General features: G+C 36.6%; 1 protein-coding gene across 1 annotated transcript; it reads left to right on the forward strand.

The window, feature by feature from the left end:
• The first annotated feature begins 3668 nt into the window (after positions 1 to 3668).
• LOC145672584 (uncharacterized) lies at positions 3669 to 6719 on the forward strand. Its single transcript, XM_081741744.1, has one exon. It carries the CDS (start codon positions 3669 to 3671, stop codon positions 6717 to 6719), a length of 3051 nt encoding a protein of 1016 aa, XP_081597870.1.
• The last annotated feature ends 7906 nt before the right edge of the window (positions 6720 to 14625 follow it).

Below are 14625 nucleotides of genomic sequence, written 5' to 3' on the forward strand. Positions count from 1 at the left end.
ATCGAATTTAAAAAATATTTGGGAGGGTATTTTCTGAATAATGTTTGTTTGTTTTTTTTCCCTAAAAATTTCTAACTTTTATTTAAGAGGAGTTTACGTTTATGAGTACAGGCATAACAAATATTTCATTTCGTTTGTATATTTAGCTATAATCTTCCAGATACAACCTTGAAGACCATTTTATACTGATAATCAGAGGCGGATTTAGAAAACTATTTTCGGATGGGCTTTACTTATTAATGCTTAGTTTTTTATAAAAATTCCTATTTTTTTATTTGAGGACAGCTTGAAGTTTATGAGTAAAGGCAAAACAAATATTTAGTTTGTTTTAGAAATTCCGTAATTTCGGGGTAGAGGCTTCAATCCGGAAGACATCCCAACCCTAACCCTCTTCGCAAATCCATCACTGCTGGTAATTAATAATAACAAAGATTTAAAAACCATTAGAAAGTAAGTAGGCCAGAACTCACAGTACACGCACTATGTCAACATTCACAGATGGAATTAAGAAAACCTTTTGTCAAAATGGTCGAATGCGGGGTTGAATCTCGGACTTCACAATAGAAGTGCGAAAGCTAACCACTCACTCATGTTTGTTGTGCAGTTGTGCTTACCTTAAATATATTCTCTCTCTCTCTCTATGGTCACAAAAGCTCTTCATTGACCTCCGTCCTTATCCAATTCAATCCAGTTTCTACTCTGTATACCTATTTCTGCTAGATCCATCTTAATATTGTCCTCCCATCTGGGCCTATATTTTCCTAATGGACGTTTCCCGATTGGATTTCCAGTTAAAAGCGTTCCTACTTTCTCGATGTTTGGTAAACCGTATAAATTATGTAGTTCCTCCTTGTGAAGTTTCCGCCATTCCCCATTCCCCTTCCTCTTGGGTCCAAATATTCATCTCTGAATTTTATTCTCAAATAATTTCAGTCTGCGTCCTTCCCTCAGCGTAAGCGACCATGTTTCACAACCATAAAACATAACAGACATGATTATCCTTTTATATATTTTAAGCTTTAAATTCCTTGACAGAATTCGCGCCGACAACATATTTTGAACTGAATAAAAACAGGAATTTCCTGATTTTAGTCGACATTTAATTTCTTTGTGGATATGATTTTGGTCTGGTAATACTGATCCAAGATATTTGAAAGTACCCACTGTGTCGAAAGTGTTAATTGCCATTTTAACGCATTCATAGTTTTCCGTAACTTCCTTGTATTTAGATTTCTCTGCATATACTCATGTCCCTGCAAGCGTTTAATAAGGCCTCTGCATTTTTTTCAATCGTTCTAACAGATTTACATTATCAGCATACACCATAACCTGGTGAATACCATTCAACTATAGTACCTGGTTCCTATCTTTGATTTTTCTTATAGCGTACTCCGGAACAAAGCTGAATAATTACGGCGATAACGCATATTCTTGTTTCAGGTCAATCTCGACGTGGAAGCTCGCACTTTTCTACCGGACTTTGCTCTGGAATTCATTTAAACACTTAATAAATCTAGCTTTTTCAGTATTCCAAATTCTGTAAGAATGTTGTACAATGTTTCCCTCCTTACCGAGTTGTAAGCCTTTCTAAAATCAATAAACAGTTGATGTACTGGTAATATATGCCCATTTCTTTTCGATTATTTGTCGAATGGTAAATATCTGGTCGATTTCGACTAAATTCACACTGATAACCTCCAATAATTTCATCTGCGTATGGGGTCAATCTTATTAATAGAATGTTAAGAGAAATGCCTCGATAATTATTACAATCAATTTTGTCGTCTTTCTTGTGAATTGGAACAGTAATTGATTCTTCCACTCTTTTAAAATGTATTCCATAGTTTTTCTTTTTTGTAAAAAAAAAAGTTTCGTAACTATATGTTGAATTTTCTTGTTAAAAATTTAGAAACCTTCAGCATTGGGTAAACCGTGATGGTGGTTATATACTCTACAGCCTAGGAAACCATACGCTCAGATGAACTGTCTATTACGTATTGATCCATGAACAAAAAATTCGATACTTTCCCGATTCTGATCAAGTTTAACTAGCAGTCAGTGCATTACAGAATTTGGGAGCTTTACCGATTTTGCAGATCCGAAGCACCTGATAGGTGGTAACAGATTATTACGTATGTGATTAATTAGTGAAAAATTTGTTCGAAATATTCATACAATGTATATGAAAATTAAAACTTAATTGATAAATTTCAAGAATGTACAGAACCACCCGAAACGAAGCTCTAGATGTGCAGTTTTCTCTTATGTTTTTCTTTACTTTGCTTCAAAAAGAGGGTGTGTATTGAAGTAAAAATACTACATGCAATTTTGCTAGTTACTTGTGTATCATTTTTTAAAATACTTATTGTATATAAGATGTTAAAATATTAAAAAGCGTAGACCTAAAGAGATACCCTCAGTTCCAAGTAACAAATATCAACAAACAAATAAGGCAGGTAAAAAGAGTTCTTACTCAACGACAGCACACGTAACGTGTTCCGACAACAATGCATGTCCCAGCTGTAAAGGCTCACACAAATTATTTCAATGCCAGTCATTGTTGAGAAAATCTATAGGAGATAGAATTAAAGAAGTTAAAAGTCTTTCTTTGTGTATAAATTGTCTCAAACGAGCGCATAAGGCAAATGAGTGCTTATCAGGTAATTGTAAAATATGCAATAAAAAGCATAACACATTACTGCACTACTCGCGTTGTCCATCGCCCACTAGAATGAATGAACCACAAGATGAAAGGGAAATAGGTCAAGGTCAAAACACGCTCGCTGCGACCACATCACTCGGGAATGTGAAGATAAGAATATTCGTTCTACAAACAGTGTACCGCAGAATCTTAGGAGACCACCAAGCATTATGCTATCCACAGCTGTAGTATATGTTAAAGATAAACAGGGTAATTTTCAAATGTGTCGAACACTTCTCGATTGTGCTTCTCAGTCCAACTTCCTAACAAATAGAATGGTTCAATTATTGGGACTAACAAAGAGTAATAGCGTTGTACACATAAATGGTATAGGTAATGCTAATACAAGGTCATGCCATAGCGTTCAGGCCACAATTAAGTCAAGACATAACAATTATTCAGCCACATTAGACTTCATCATATTGCCGCAAATATCACAAGACTTGCCTATGGTTCGTGTAGACACGTCATCGTGGGAAATACCTTCCAACATTGAATTAGCAGATCCTAACTTCAACATACCACAGCGTATTGACATGTTGTTGGGGGCGGAAGTATTCTTTGATCTACTTTGTGAAGGACAAATAAAACTGAAGGCAGGGTATCCAACCTTGCACAAAACATTGTTTGGCTGGATTGTAGCTGGAAAAATAGACAATCAACCACACATTTCGACAAATGTGTGTCACCTCTCCACAACAGAAAAAATACACGAGCAATTACAAAAATTCTGGACGATAGAAGAATGTTCAACAAAACATCCATTAAGTCAAGAGCAGGCAGAATGTGAAAGACACTTCAAAGAAGCACACCGGAGAGACGAGACTGGGAGATTCGTCGTCAGACTTCCCTTTAAAGAAAATGTGGGGAATCTTGGTAAATCCAAGGAGATTGCAACGAGAAGACTTTATTCAATGGAAAAAAGGCTTATGAAGGATCCTGAGAAAAAAGGGCATATATAGCGTTCATGAAAGAGTACGAAGATTTGGGCCATATGGAAGAAATAACTAGAGCAGAGAGCGATACAATGATGCCAGACTACTATCTTCCCCATCATTGCGTAATGAAGGAGAACAGTACTACTACCAAACTCAGGGTTGTATTTGATGCATCGTGCAAAACAACTTCTGGTCTTTCATTAAATGACACGATGAGGGTCGGGCCTACAATCCAAGAAGAATTATTTTCCATAACAGTAAAATTCAGGCAACATCAATACGTCATGACAGCTGATATAGAGAAGATGTATCGCAACATTAGGGTACATGATTCAGATGCAAACTACCAGAAAATACTGTGGAGAGAAAACCCTCAAGAAGCAATAAAAATATATCGACTCAAAACTGTAACATATGGTACTGCAGCAGCTCCTTTCGTAGCCACTAGATGTCTTCAGCAATTTGCCATAGAAGAGAAGAAGAATTTCCCTGAGGCAGCAGAAGTTGTAATGAGGGATTTCTATATTGATGATCTTCAAACAGGGACAAACACGAAGAAGGAACTACATGAATTACAGGGCCAACTCACAACTCTTCTGCAAAGAGGTGGTTTTTGTTTGAGAAAATGGTGTAGCAACGACACATCACTCCATTCAAAAATACCCAGTGAACTTCAAGAATCAAATTTCACCATTCAACCAAATGATGATTGCATCACAAGAAGTTTAGGATTGTTGTGGAATCCCATTAAAGACACATTTTCTTTCTCTGTCAAACCAAGAAACAACCCTCAACAAATCACAAAGAGGACTATTCTTGCTATAGTAGCGAGCATATTTGATCCCTTAGGATTAATAGGACCAGTTATTCTTAAGACAAAAATATTTCTGCAACGTTTGTGGGAATTAAAATTGAATTGGGATGAAAAGGTTCCAGCCCCATTGCATTCAGAGTGGGAAACTTTTGAGCAGCAACTTCAAGAGTTGGAATCACTACATGTTCAGCGGAAGGTTATTCAAGAAACACAATCGCAGGTAGAAATTCATGGATTTTGCGACGGATCTCAGAATGGATATGGAGCTTGTATATATGTAACATCTAGTACAAAAAATGGAAAATTCACAGCAAACTTACTATGTTCAAAATCTCGAGTAGCACCTTTGAAGAAGACAACTATTCCTCGCCTAGAACTTTGTGCAGCTTTCTTACTTGCACAGCTAACTCCGAAAGTAATACAAGTGTTACATTGCAAGATCGATAAGGTTGTTTTATGGTCAGATTCCACCATTGTATTAGCATGGATAAGAGGACCTTGTTCTCAATGGAAGACGTATGTTGCAAATCGTGTAGCGGAAATTCAACAATTGACTTGTAACTATGAATGGAGACACATCAGAACAGAGGAGAATCCAGCAGATCATATATCGAGAGGATTAACACCGTCAGAAATTCTTGATAATGAATTATGGTGGCATGGGCCTTCCTGGCTATCTGAGAAATTAGACTCACAGACGAGGGAAGATGTTTGTGACCGAAGCGATGTTCCCGAGCGACGAAAGAATACAGCAGTAATGTTTTCTACAACACCGTGTCAACTCTTAGACAGATATTCATCATTAAGAAGATTGCAACGTGTAACTGCTTATTGCCTACGATTCACACACAACATGAGAAGATCTAATTGTGACAGACAGCATGAACATCTTACAGTAAGTGAATTACATGAAGCACTCGAATGTCTTATTAAACTATCACAGCAACAAGCATTTCACAAGGAATTAAATGCGTTGAGATCAGGAAAGGAAGTCGACAACCAAAGTCAACTGAGAAATTTGAACCCATACTTGGATGAGAGGCAAATCATCAGAGTCGGAGGAAGATTAAATGCAGCAGATCTTACTGAAGGACAGAAACATCCTATTGTACTTCCAGCTAACTGCAACTTGACAAAGTTAATCGCTCAAGAAGAACATAAGAAGCTATTGCATGCCGGGCCTCAATTATTGTTATCATCCTTGCGACAATCATATTGGCCAATACGTGGACGAAACTTGGTTCGTCCAGTTGTGCATCAGTGTGTCACATGTTTCAGAAACAATCCTAAAGATGGTAAACAGATGATGGGAGATCTACCAGCTGACAGAGTTCAACCAACAAGACCATTTCTTCACAGCGGCGTTGACTACTGTGGGCCCATTTACCTTAAATCGAGTAACCGAAGGGGAGCCAAACTCCATAAGGCATATATAGCACTTTTCGTGTGTTTTGCGACTAAGGCGGTTCACATTGAACTTGTTAGTGATCTAACTACAGAGGCGTTTATTGGAGCATTAAAGCGATTCATGGCTCGTCGAGGAAAATGTGCTAAACTGTATTCTGACAATGCAAGTAACTTTGTTGGTGCAAAAAGGGAACTACAAGAATTGAAGACTTTATTTGAATCAGAACACCATAAAGAAAATTTACATAATTTTCTAGCAGCTGATAACATCACGTGGGTTTTTATTCCAGCAAGATCACCAAACTTCGGAGGCTTATGGGAATCATCAATTAAATCTCTCAAATATCATTTAAAGAGAGTTGTGGGGAATGCTTCACTCACCTACGAAGAGATGAACACTATTTTGACACTGATTGAGGCTTGCTTAAACTCTAGACCCCTAACACCATTATCAAATGATCCAAACGACCTACATCCTTTAACACCTGGTCATTTCCTAATAGGCGACGCACTCACTACCATGTCAGAACCTAACTTGAAAAATATTACTGTCAACAGACTTTCGAGATGGCAATACATACAACAACTTCATCAGCAATTCTGGTCCAGATGGTCAAGGGAGTATCTATCAAGTCTTCTAGAACGATCCAAGTGGAGAAGAAAATTTCCCAATCTTCTGGAAGGTGATTTGGTGCTCATCAAAGAAGATAACATTCCACCTCTAAAATGGAAAACTGGACGTATTGTGCAATTGTTTCCTGGGAAGGACGGAATAGTACGAGTGGCGACAGTGAAAACTACCAGAGGTACAACAACAAGATCTATTCGTCAATTGTGCCCGCTTCCTAAGGAGGGTTAATGTGTTGGTGTATTCATAGTGTGTACATTGTGTGATTCATAGTGTGTTGTGTTGTGTGTGCATTATTCTGTTTATGTTTATATCATTCATTCATAACTTGTGTTATCTATTATTGTGTATATTAAGTTCATGAACCAATTTAATCATTCATAGATTTGTTGAAGGAATTCCTTCAAGGCGGGCGGTACGTTCAGAACTGAGCGTTCTTCTCAATAAAAACTAACGCCAGTAAGTAAATGGAGAGGCAGGAACATAAAAACTAGCGTCAGTAAGTAAATGAAGAGGCAGCAACATAAAAACTAATACTTTTTCTCCCCAGCAGGGATGAGAGAGTGTGTGTAAAAACAGGACACCAAGAAAGCAACGGTAGCTACGTTTGTTGTGTTAATATCGCATTAATCCACATATAATAATGTTCATTTAGCAAGTTTGTTGGTATTTTTGAATTCATATAATCTTGTGTGTTAGGAAATGCAAATATATTGAACAGTCTCAAAGCAACGTTGTAAATTATTAAGAAACCAGCGCCTACACAAGGGTTACATCGACCACATATATTGGTTAATCCTTTAGAATTCATAATGTAAATATGTTAAGAATTTTAAAAAATCTTTTTGAAATTCATTGTTTATTTTCGAGGTTTCATATTATTATCTGCATCAGCCACTATTTAAATGAGTTCTTTTTGTTGTAGAGACGCGAAGCAAAGTCTGCTTTATCAGTTTAAAGGAAATTTTTCAAAAAAGCCCAAAATTTCCCAAGCAAGAAAGCGAAGCAGAAAAAACCGAGTTTTTTTTCCTAAAAAGGCGTCTTTTTCGAGCCCTTGCATCTCTACTCGTGGCAAACATGTGGCCGTAGTAACTTCTAGCAATTTTCTACACATGAAAGTGAACATGACGGACCCCAAACTTACAAAAGTAATACCCCAGTCCTATATACCACGTGGAATATATGCCTGGTCTTTTCAAACTTTGATCTTGACCTTTAACCCGTAAATTTAGGTACTGTGACAAAATTTAGAGAGATGGTCCCAGGAACCCCTGGGCCAGAGGAAGTCATCGACCCTGGGCCAGAAACCATGGGTTCTGAGGCAGGTGCCATTAAACCATAAGCCGCCCACTACTACTCCAGACTGCTTAGTACCGACGTTAGTGTAAAACTTTTACCTAATACCAATGTATAATTTTCGAGAACATGAAGGAGGATCCGTGATGGTTTCGAGATCAATATCGTGGCGGACTTTGGGTTCACTAATACATCTGGAGGGTCGTGTCACTAACAAGGACTAGATAGGACCATTTACACCATATGGTTCAAACACTCTTCAAGATGGTAAAACTGTTCCAAGATGTTAACTGCTCCATTCATACCACTGAACTTGTTACAGAGTAGTTCGAGGAGCATGTCAGTGAGGTTAAACATCTGGCATGGCTCGCTCAATCGCGAATCTCAACATTATTAAGCTTCTACGGGGTTTCTTAGAGGATTGAATGAGAAAAAACTTCCAAGGAGTACGTGCACATACTGAAGTTGTCACTACGCTTTAAAAAGAATGGCTGAAAATCCACTTGTATACGGTCCAGGTTCTCTATAAATCCTTCCTAAGTCATGTTACTGCTCTACAGGTCGCTAAATGCGCCCCATATTAAGTACCATATTATGTACAAATTATAGCTTTCAACCAGATGTTTTAGTTGCAATGTCCTCTTCCTGTATTTCCGTCATGTACTAGATATAGATAACGATTTTAACGTATATCGTCTCACAATTTGGGGATCTTAATATGTCAAGGAAGATATGTTTCCGACAATGAAGGACAAGGAAACACTTGAGGAGATGTTTATGGATAGGAATGATATGTGGAATTCACAGTGTTTGACAACAATGAAGTAGGAATTTATATCTGTATTAGTAGCTTATTTATTTGTACATATGTATCATATCATTGTTTTGTGAAGGAAGAGTTAACTGTCTGTAGCTTATCAACATTTACTTTAGTAAGCCATAGTCGTACTTGATTAATAATCATAGTTCCGGAATAAATTGAGAAAGATACTTTTTACGGTATTCCCATTTTAACGAATAAAAGTTGTTTCTGTGGAACATACATAAGATAAATTTATATTATTTTAAAGCAAAACTCGCGTTTAAAAATCTGAAGTCACTACCTGTTTCTGAGGATTCTAGTTACTGTAATTATTGATTAGGGTGGAGTGAAAAATGTCATTTTTTTTCGGAAACGGGTACCCTTCAATGATTGTGTATGAGACCTAGTAATAATTCTGTAAAATATTTAATTTTTACGACGTCATCTTGAGTCTGCGCATTTGGCTTAAACTTTGATTTTTTTTACATTTTTACAAAAAATTTTAAGAACTTGAAACAAAAAAACCCTGACGAGTAGTCACTAAATAGTAGAACAAGGCCTTAAATATAGACAGGATTTAAAAAAAATAAGGTGGTGGCTTCAATCTGCGCATTGGGCCTAAAAATCGCCAAATTGTCCAAAATTTCCGATATTTACTATTATTTATATAATCAGTAATATTTTAAAATAGCATATATGTATGATTAGGTCACGTTCTTATAATCAGTATCCAAGCTTTTGATAAGGTTTATCACAAAACTAGAAAGACATGTTAACTGTGTTGTGTAGTTGTAGTAATGTTAACCTGGTGTGAATCAGCTTGCAGCGCTTCATCCGGGAGCGTTGACCTTGGCAAGACAGACAAGTGGCGACTTAAGATTCCCTCCCTCTCTCCTCTCTGACTGCATTAGTCGTGTTTTGACAGCGAGTGTGATAGGTGTGTATTATATCTAGTCGTTGAATTATATACATTCCTGTTCTAGTTCAGTGTTCTAGTACTGTGTGTTACTGTGCTTTGTGTGTTTATCACTGCGTTATGGCGTTCCCTAGGACTCGTGGCAAGGATTTACCTAATCCTATCATAGGTAATGGTCAAGATATGGGCAAGGCTTTCTTTCCTACCCGTAGAGATGTGTTAAAATACTACATTTATGTTTGGAACAATGAAAAAATAAACAAAATGGCAAAAACCCTAGTTTTCTAGAAGTGTCCTTGTTGTTGACAAGTTAAACTTCTTGTGAGAAAAATCTTCGATCCCATGCATAACCCCTTAAGCTATTAGAGTTTTATTAAAAAAAGAAGTTGATTTAGTTCAAGCACTCAACAAATCATACAAACGAGACAAAGATAAGGACAGTTTTTTAAAAAAAACTAGCCGACTTTAACAACAGAGTTGAAGCATTGTTCGATGTTAGTGCATGTAAATGTAAAGATTTTCAACTTTGTAAATATGATCCCACTAAGAAGCTTCCAATACTTGAACGCAAATTCTTGACCAAACTGTTCGGAAAATGGCGATTGGACGTGTTGATATTAAAGTGAGTTCAGCAAATAAAAAGAAAATAGCAAGGAAAATGATTGTATAAGAAACGTTGTGAAGCATATGAAATTGGCTTGTATAGCAACAATGAGAACGCTATGGACTTAACTGCCCCACTTCAAAAAATAGGTTGTGTTCCAGAAGATGTGGAGGTTGTTTTAGAGGAACCAGTTCCCGGCCCTTCCTCAACTACTACCATAAATACTCAAAGTAGGCTAAAACATGCCATCGTTTTCCCGAGTATGTTATAGGTATGGCGTACCTATTAGCGCAGCAGCAGCTTTAGCCTCTGCTCTTTTACACGATTTACAATCCACTCATTCTTTCGATAATCTTATAGATGACGTTGTGGTAGACAGGAGTAAAGTAAGACGCGAGCGAATCAAATCTCGGCATGAAGTTCTAAATAAGGAAACAAAGGTAGAAATACATGCCTTATACTTTGACGGTAGAATTGACGACACCCTTCGTATTCACAAGACAGACGATGGGAAAATGCACAAAACAACTGTTAAAGAAGATCACATTTCACTCATAGAGGAGCCTAAATCGAGATTCATCGATTACACAGTTCCATTGTCTGGGAAAGCCATTGACATAGCTAATTCTATCGTCGATTACTTTTCTGAACACAATCTTACAATGTCGGAAATAGTTTGCATTGATTGTGATTAATGCCCTACAAACACAGGAAAATATAATGGTGTAATTCGCTTCCTAGAAGAGAAACTTGGTAGACTTCTGCAGTGGGTTGTTTGCCAATTCCATACAAATGAACTTTCATTACGGCATTTAGTGGAAGAGTTGGATGGACCTACTAGCGGACCAAAAGGATTTGTTGGACCTGTCGGTCAAAGTTTGGCAACGTGTCATACATTGAAAATAGTTCAGTTTGAGCCCATAGAATTTGTTACTGATATTATCGATCGTGATGATGAAAAAGGTTTTAGTACTGACCAGTAATACCTTTATGACATTTGTAAAGCTGTTTCGAATGGAAAAGTATCTCAAGAATTAGAAAACAAAAGTCCAGGAAAGCTTTCCCATGCGAGATGCTTGACTAAAGCTAATAGAATTTTAAGATTATACGTAGCTACAAAAACTCCATCGCACACACTAAAAGAGTTGGCAACCTTCATCGTGAAAGTTTATGCACCTAGCTGGTTCAGGATCAAGTGTAATACAAAAGTTTATAATGGAGCTCAAAACTTGTGGGAAACTATAATGAGTTGCACTTACCTATCTGAGGAAAATCGGAAAATTGTACACAAATGTATCCAAGACAATGGATACTTTGCTCACCATGAAAACATGCTCATGGCTATGTTAGTTGATAAGAGAGACCATATAAAGAAACTGGCTTTAAGACGTATCATCAAGGCTCGAGCTAGAGAACAAGCCAGTAAACCACTAAGAAGGTTTGTAATCCCGAAAATAAATTTTCAAACATCAGAGTATGTCGATATGATTGATTGGAATGATGTGGAAGTGACAGAACCACCTCTCAGAATGCATTTGAAAAGGTTACTTGAAACCGAGAGTGTAAACATAGCTTCTGAGTGCACTCTTTTTGAACTCCCATCACACACGCAAGCGATAGAAAGAGCGGTCAAAGAAGTCACTGCTTCCTCAAAATTGGTCTATGATAAAAAGAAAAGAGAAAGCTTAATCAAAACTAGAATGTTTGATATAAATATCCGTCCAATATATAACACAAAGAAACAATTTACATGTTGAAGACTTTTCTTACAGATGTAAAGACATGCTCTCATGGTTGGGTGGTTGGGAGGGCATGGGTGGGACTCGAAGTGCAACCACCTCCCCGTGGTGAGTCCTGGGTAGTTTAATCTGAACTAGCGAAGAGTTGCACAATGCAAAGTTGATTAACGAAAGCTATATAAACAAGTTTTGATAACATTATAAGAGGATATCAGAAATTATAAAACGTTAAAAATATCGGACATTTCGGACAATTTGGCGATTTTTAGGTCTAATGCGCAGACTGAAAGCACCACCTAAAAATGTTTTAAAAAATCCTGTCTATATTTAAGGAATTGTTCTACTATTTAGTGACTACCCGCCAGGGTTTTCTTGTTCGAAGTTCTTAACCCTTGTCCACATGGTTCAGTAAATATACGCTAATGCATATGCAGGGCCTCCGAGGCCCTGTATGGTATTTAAAGGGTTCTATTTGGAATTTGATGTAAATTACTACTTGCAGCCCTATGACAGCTTAATTTATTACACAATAGACTAACAATGGGCATTTTCACATGTATACAAGTTTTAAAACAACGTTTACAATTATTTTATATTTATTACAATTAGTAGAAAATACAGAAAAACACTGTAACAAAATATTTTCTTCAAATATACTTTTGTCAGTTTACTCATACACTTCATAATTTTCTAGTTTATTTTAAAATTCTAAACACACCTGTGTGACTATAATCATGAAAAGAGCAATATTTATATATATTCTGACATTCTTGTATGCGCAAATGACATCATTGTTTAGCAGTTTTGAGAAAAAAAAATGTATCTACAAAATGCATGAATTGCAAATCATATTATGTGTTCTTTGCAAATGCTTTTGCCACACTAGCAGCATACCAACGCTCTCTTTCTATGAATAGTGTATGGACAAAAATCATATTATCTAATTTTTTCTCCTGCTTATTCTGTTTCAGTTCCGGATATCCTCAAAACACTAATTGTTGCTCGTGGCAAGTTGGGTATTTGTGATCTTAGAATCACCTTGTTTCTCATTAAATTTTCTACCAGTTCCTGCAAGAATAATGGACGATTGTCTTTCTTGTTTTCATAGAAATTTGGATTCTGCATCCTGAAAACAATGTGACTATTTATCTGCCACATCCATTATATTTGACCAGAGAGCAAAGGATCACCTTTTAGTTTGCTTTTTGCATGTATAGTTTCTAACGTCTTAACCCATAACATCAACTCCACATTTAGTTTTGTTGTAATATTTTATAATCAATGGCTTTCTTTTGGGGCTATTTTCATCAACTGCCTTATCATGATGCATGGTGGTTATCAACATCACTGTCTTATTTACTTTGGCACTTAGCTGACCATAGTGACATTTTGCTTGAATGCAAACATTGATGAACCTACTCAAAGAGATGAGGCTCTCATTTTAACTGGAATGTCGCGTTTGTTTCGGCTTAGTGTTCCCATAACCGTAAGTCATTGTTGTAGCATATACACTGCCAGGTCAACACTATCAAAGACATTATCCATAGTAATATTTCGTGAAGTTCCAGAAACGGTTTTGCAGAGGTGTTTTACCACATTCTTCCCAGATTTCTCTTCAACTGTTTTTTTTTCTTTCTGTGTATACAAAACCATCAACGGCATGATGATGATTGAGAGCCGCATAACCAAAATATTTTTATTACGTACTTTTAAGATTTTCGAGGCATGTCAATATACGTGTCAATGAACCCACACCTACCTCGAAGTCGCACTACCTGTTGATCCACAGTAAGTTCTTCATACGGAACAATCACTTTTGTACAATTTCACAGAAATATTTCCTACACAAAACGAATAGGTGCCAGTACATCATTTTCAAGATGGATTTGCCTTGTACGTTTATGGTCAATCGTAAGGCTTTCTTTATGTCTTCAAACCTGTTGACAGACATAATGCCTTTTAACATTGGTTTGACTTCATAGAGATGAACAGTTCGAAGATTGGCACATCTCAGTTTTTTTCTACTCCTACTAGCAACAAAATGCCACAAAGGCATTCATTTAGTCCAGACTATCATTTTCCCACTCTTTTCTTTTCAATGTTGCAACCCTCCTTCCCTCAAGTTTTCTATAGTATAAAATTCCATTCAAGATTTCTTTTGAAATGAAACAGTCAAACGCATCTTTTGGACGTTTTCTTTACACGGAATCACTAATAGCTTCATTCCCACTAGTGCTTTCAGAGCGTGATGACGTATCGAAATGTTCATCACTTACACTTACACTTACACTTCCTTGTTGAACTGTATTATTGGATTCGTCATCCTGAGATTCCTCACTATTACTGTTCGACAGTAGACTATCATCAAGACACTAATTTACAAAACGGACAAAATCATCCTCACACACTCTCTTCGTAGTTCATCTTCCACTAGCCGTAGATGTCATTTTGCGCTGAAACTAACACAAATTGCACACCAATGTAACTGGGCATTGCAAATTGCACCTAGTCACAATACAAAAGCAACAGTGGAAGATATATATTGTATCAACTCTGTTGCTGTAATTGTTCGAACAAAGGAAATAAGTTAGCGAAAAGCTCTAATAAATGGCTGATATATTATATAAACAAACTTATATACAAACGATTGATAAAAGCTTGCAGATGTACTGCAGCGCTATCTACTGGGTAAAAAATAAGCAATTATAAATAGGACTAATTGCAAATAAGTACAATAATAATAAAAAGAAGTAATACAACTAAATAACATATTTGTTTAG

The sequence above is a fragment of the Thermobia domestica genome, chromosome 16 (assembly GCF_964235325.1).
Source record: "Thermobia domestica chromosome 16, izTheDome1.hap1.1, whole genome shotgun sequence".
NCBI classification, from domain to species: Eukaryota; Metazoa; Arthropoda; class Insecta; order Zygentoma; family Lepismatidae; genus Thermobia; species Thermobia domestica.

Bases quoted from the DNA above. Each gene is read 5' to 3' on its own strand.
- LOC145672584 (XM_081741744.1), top strand. From the start codon at position 3,669: ATGAAAGAGTACGAAGATTTGGGCCATATGGAAGAAATAACTAGAGCA.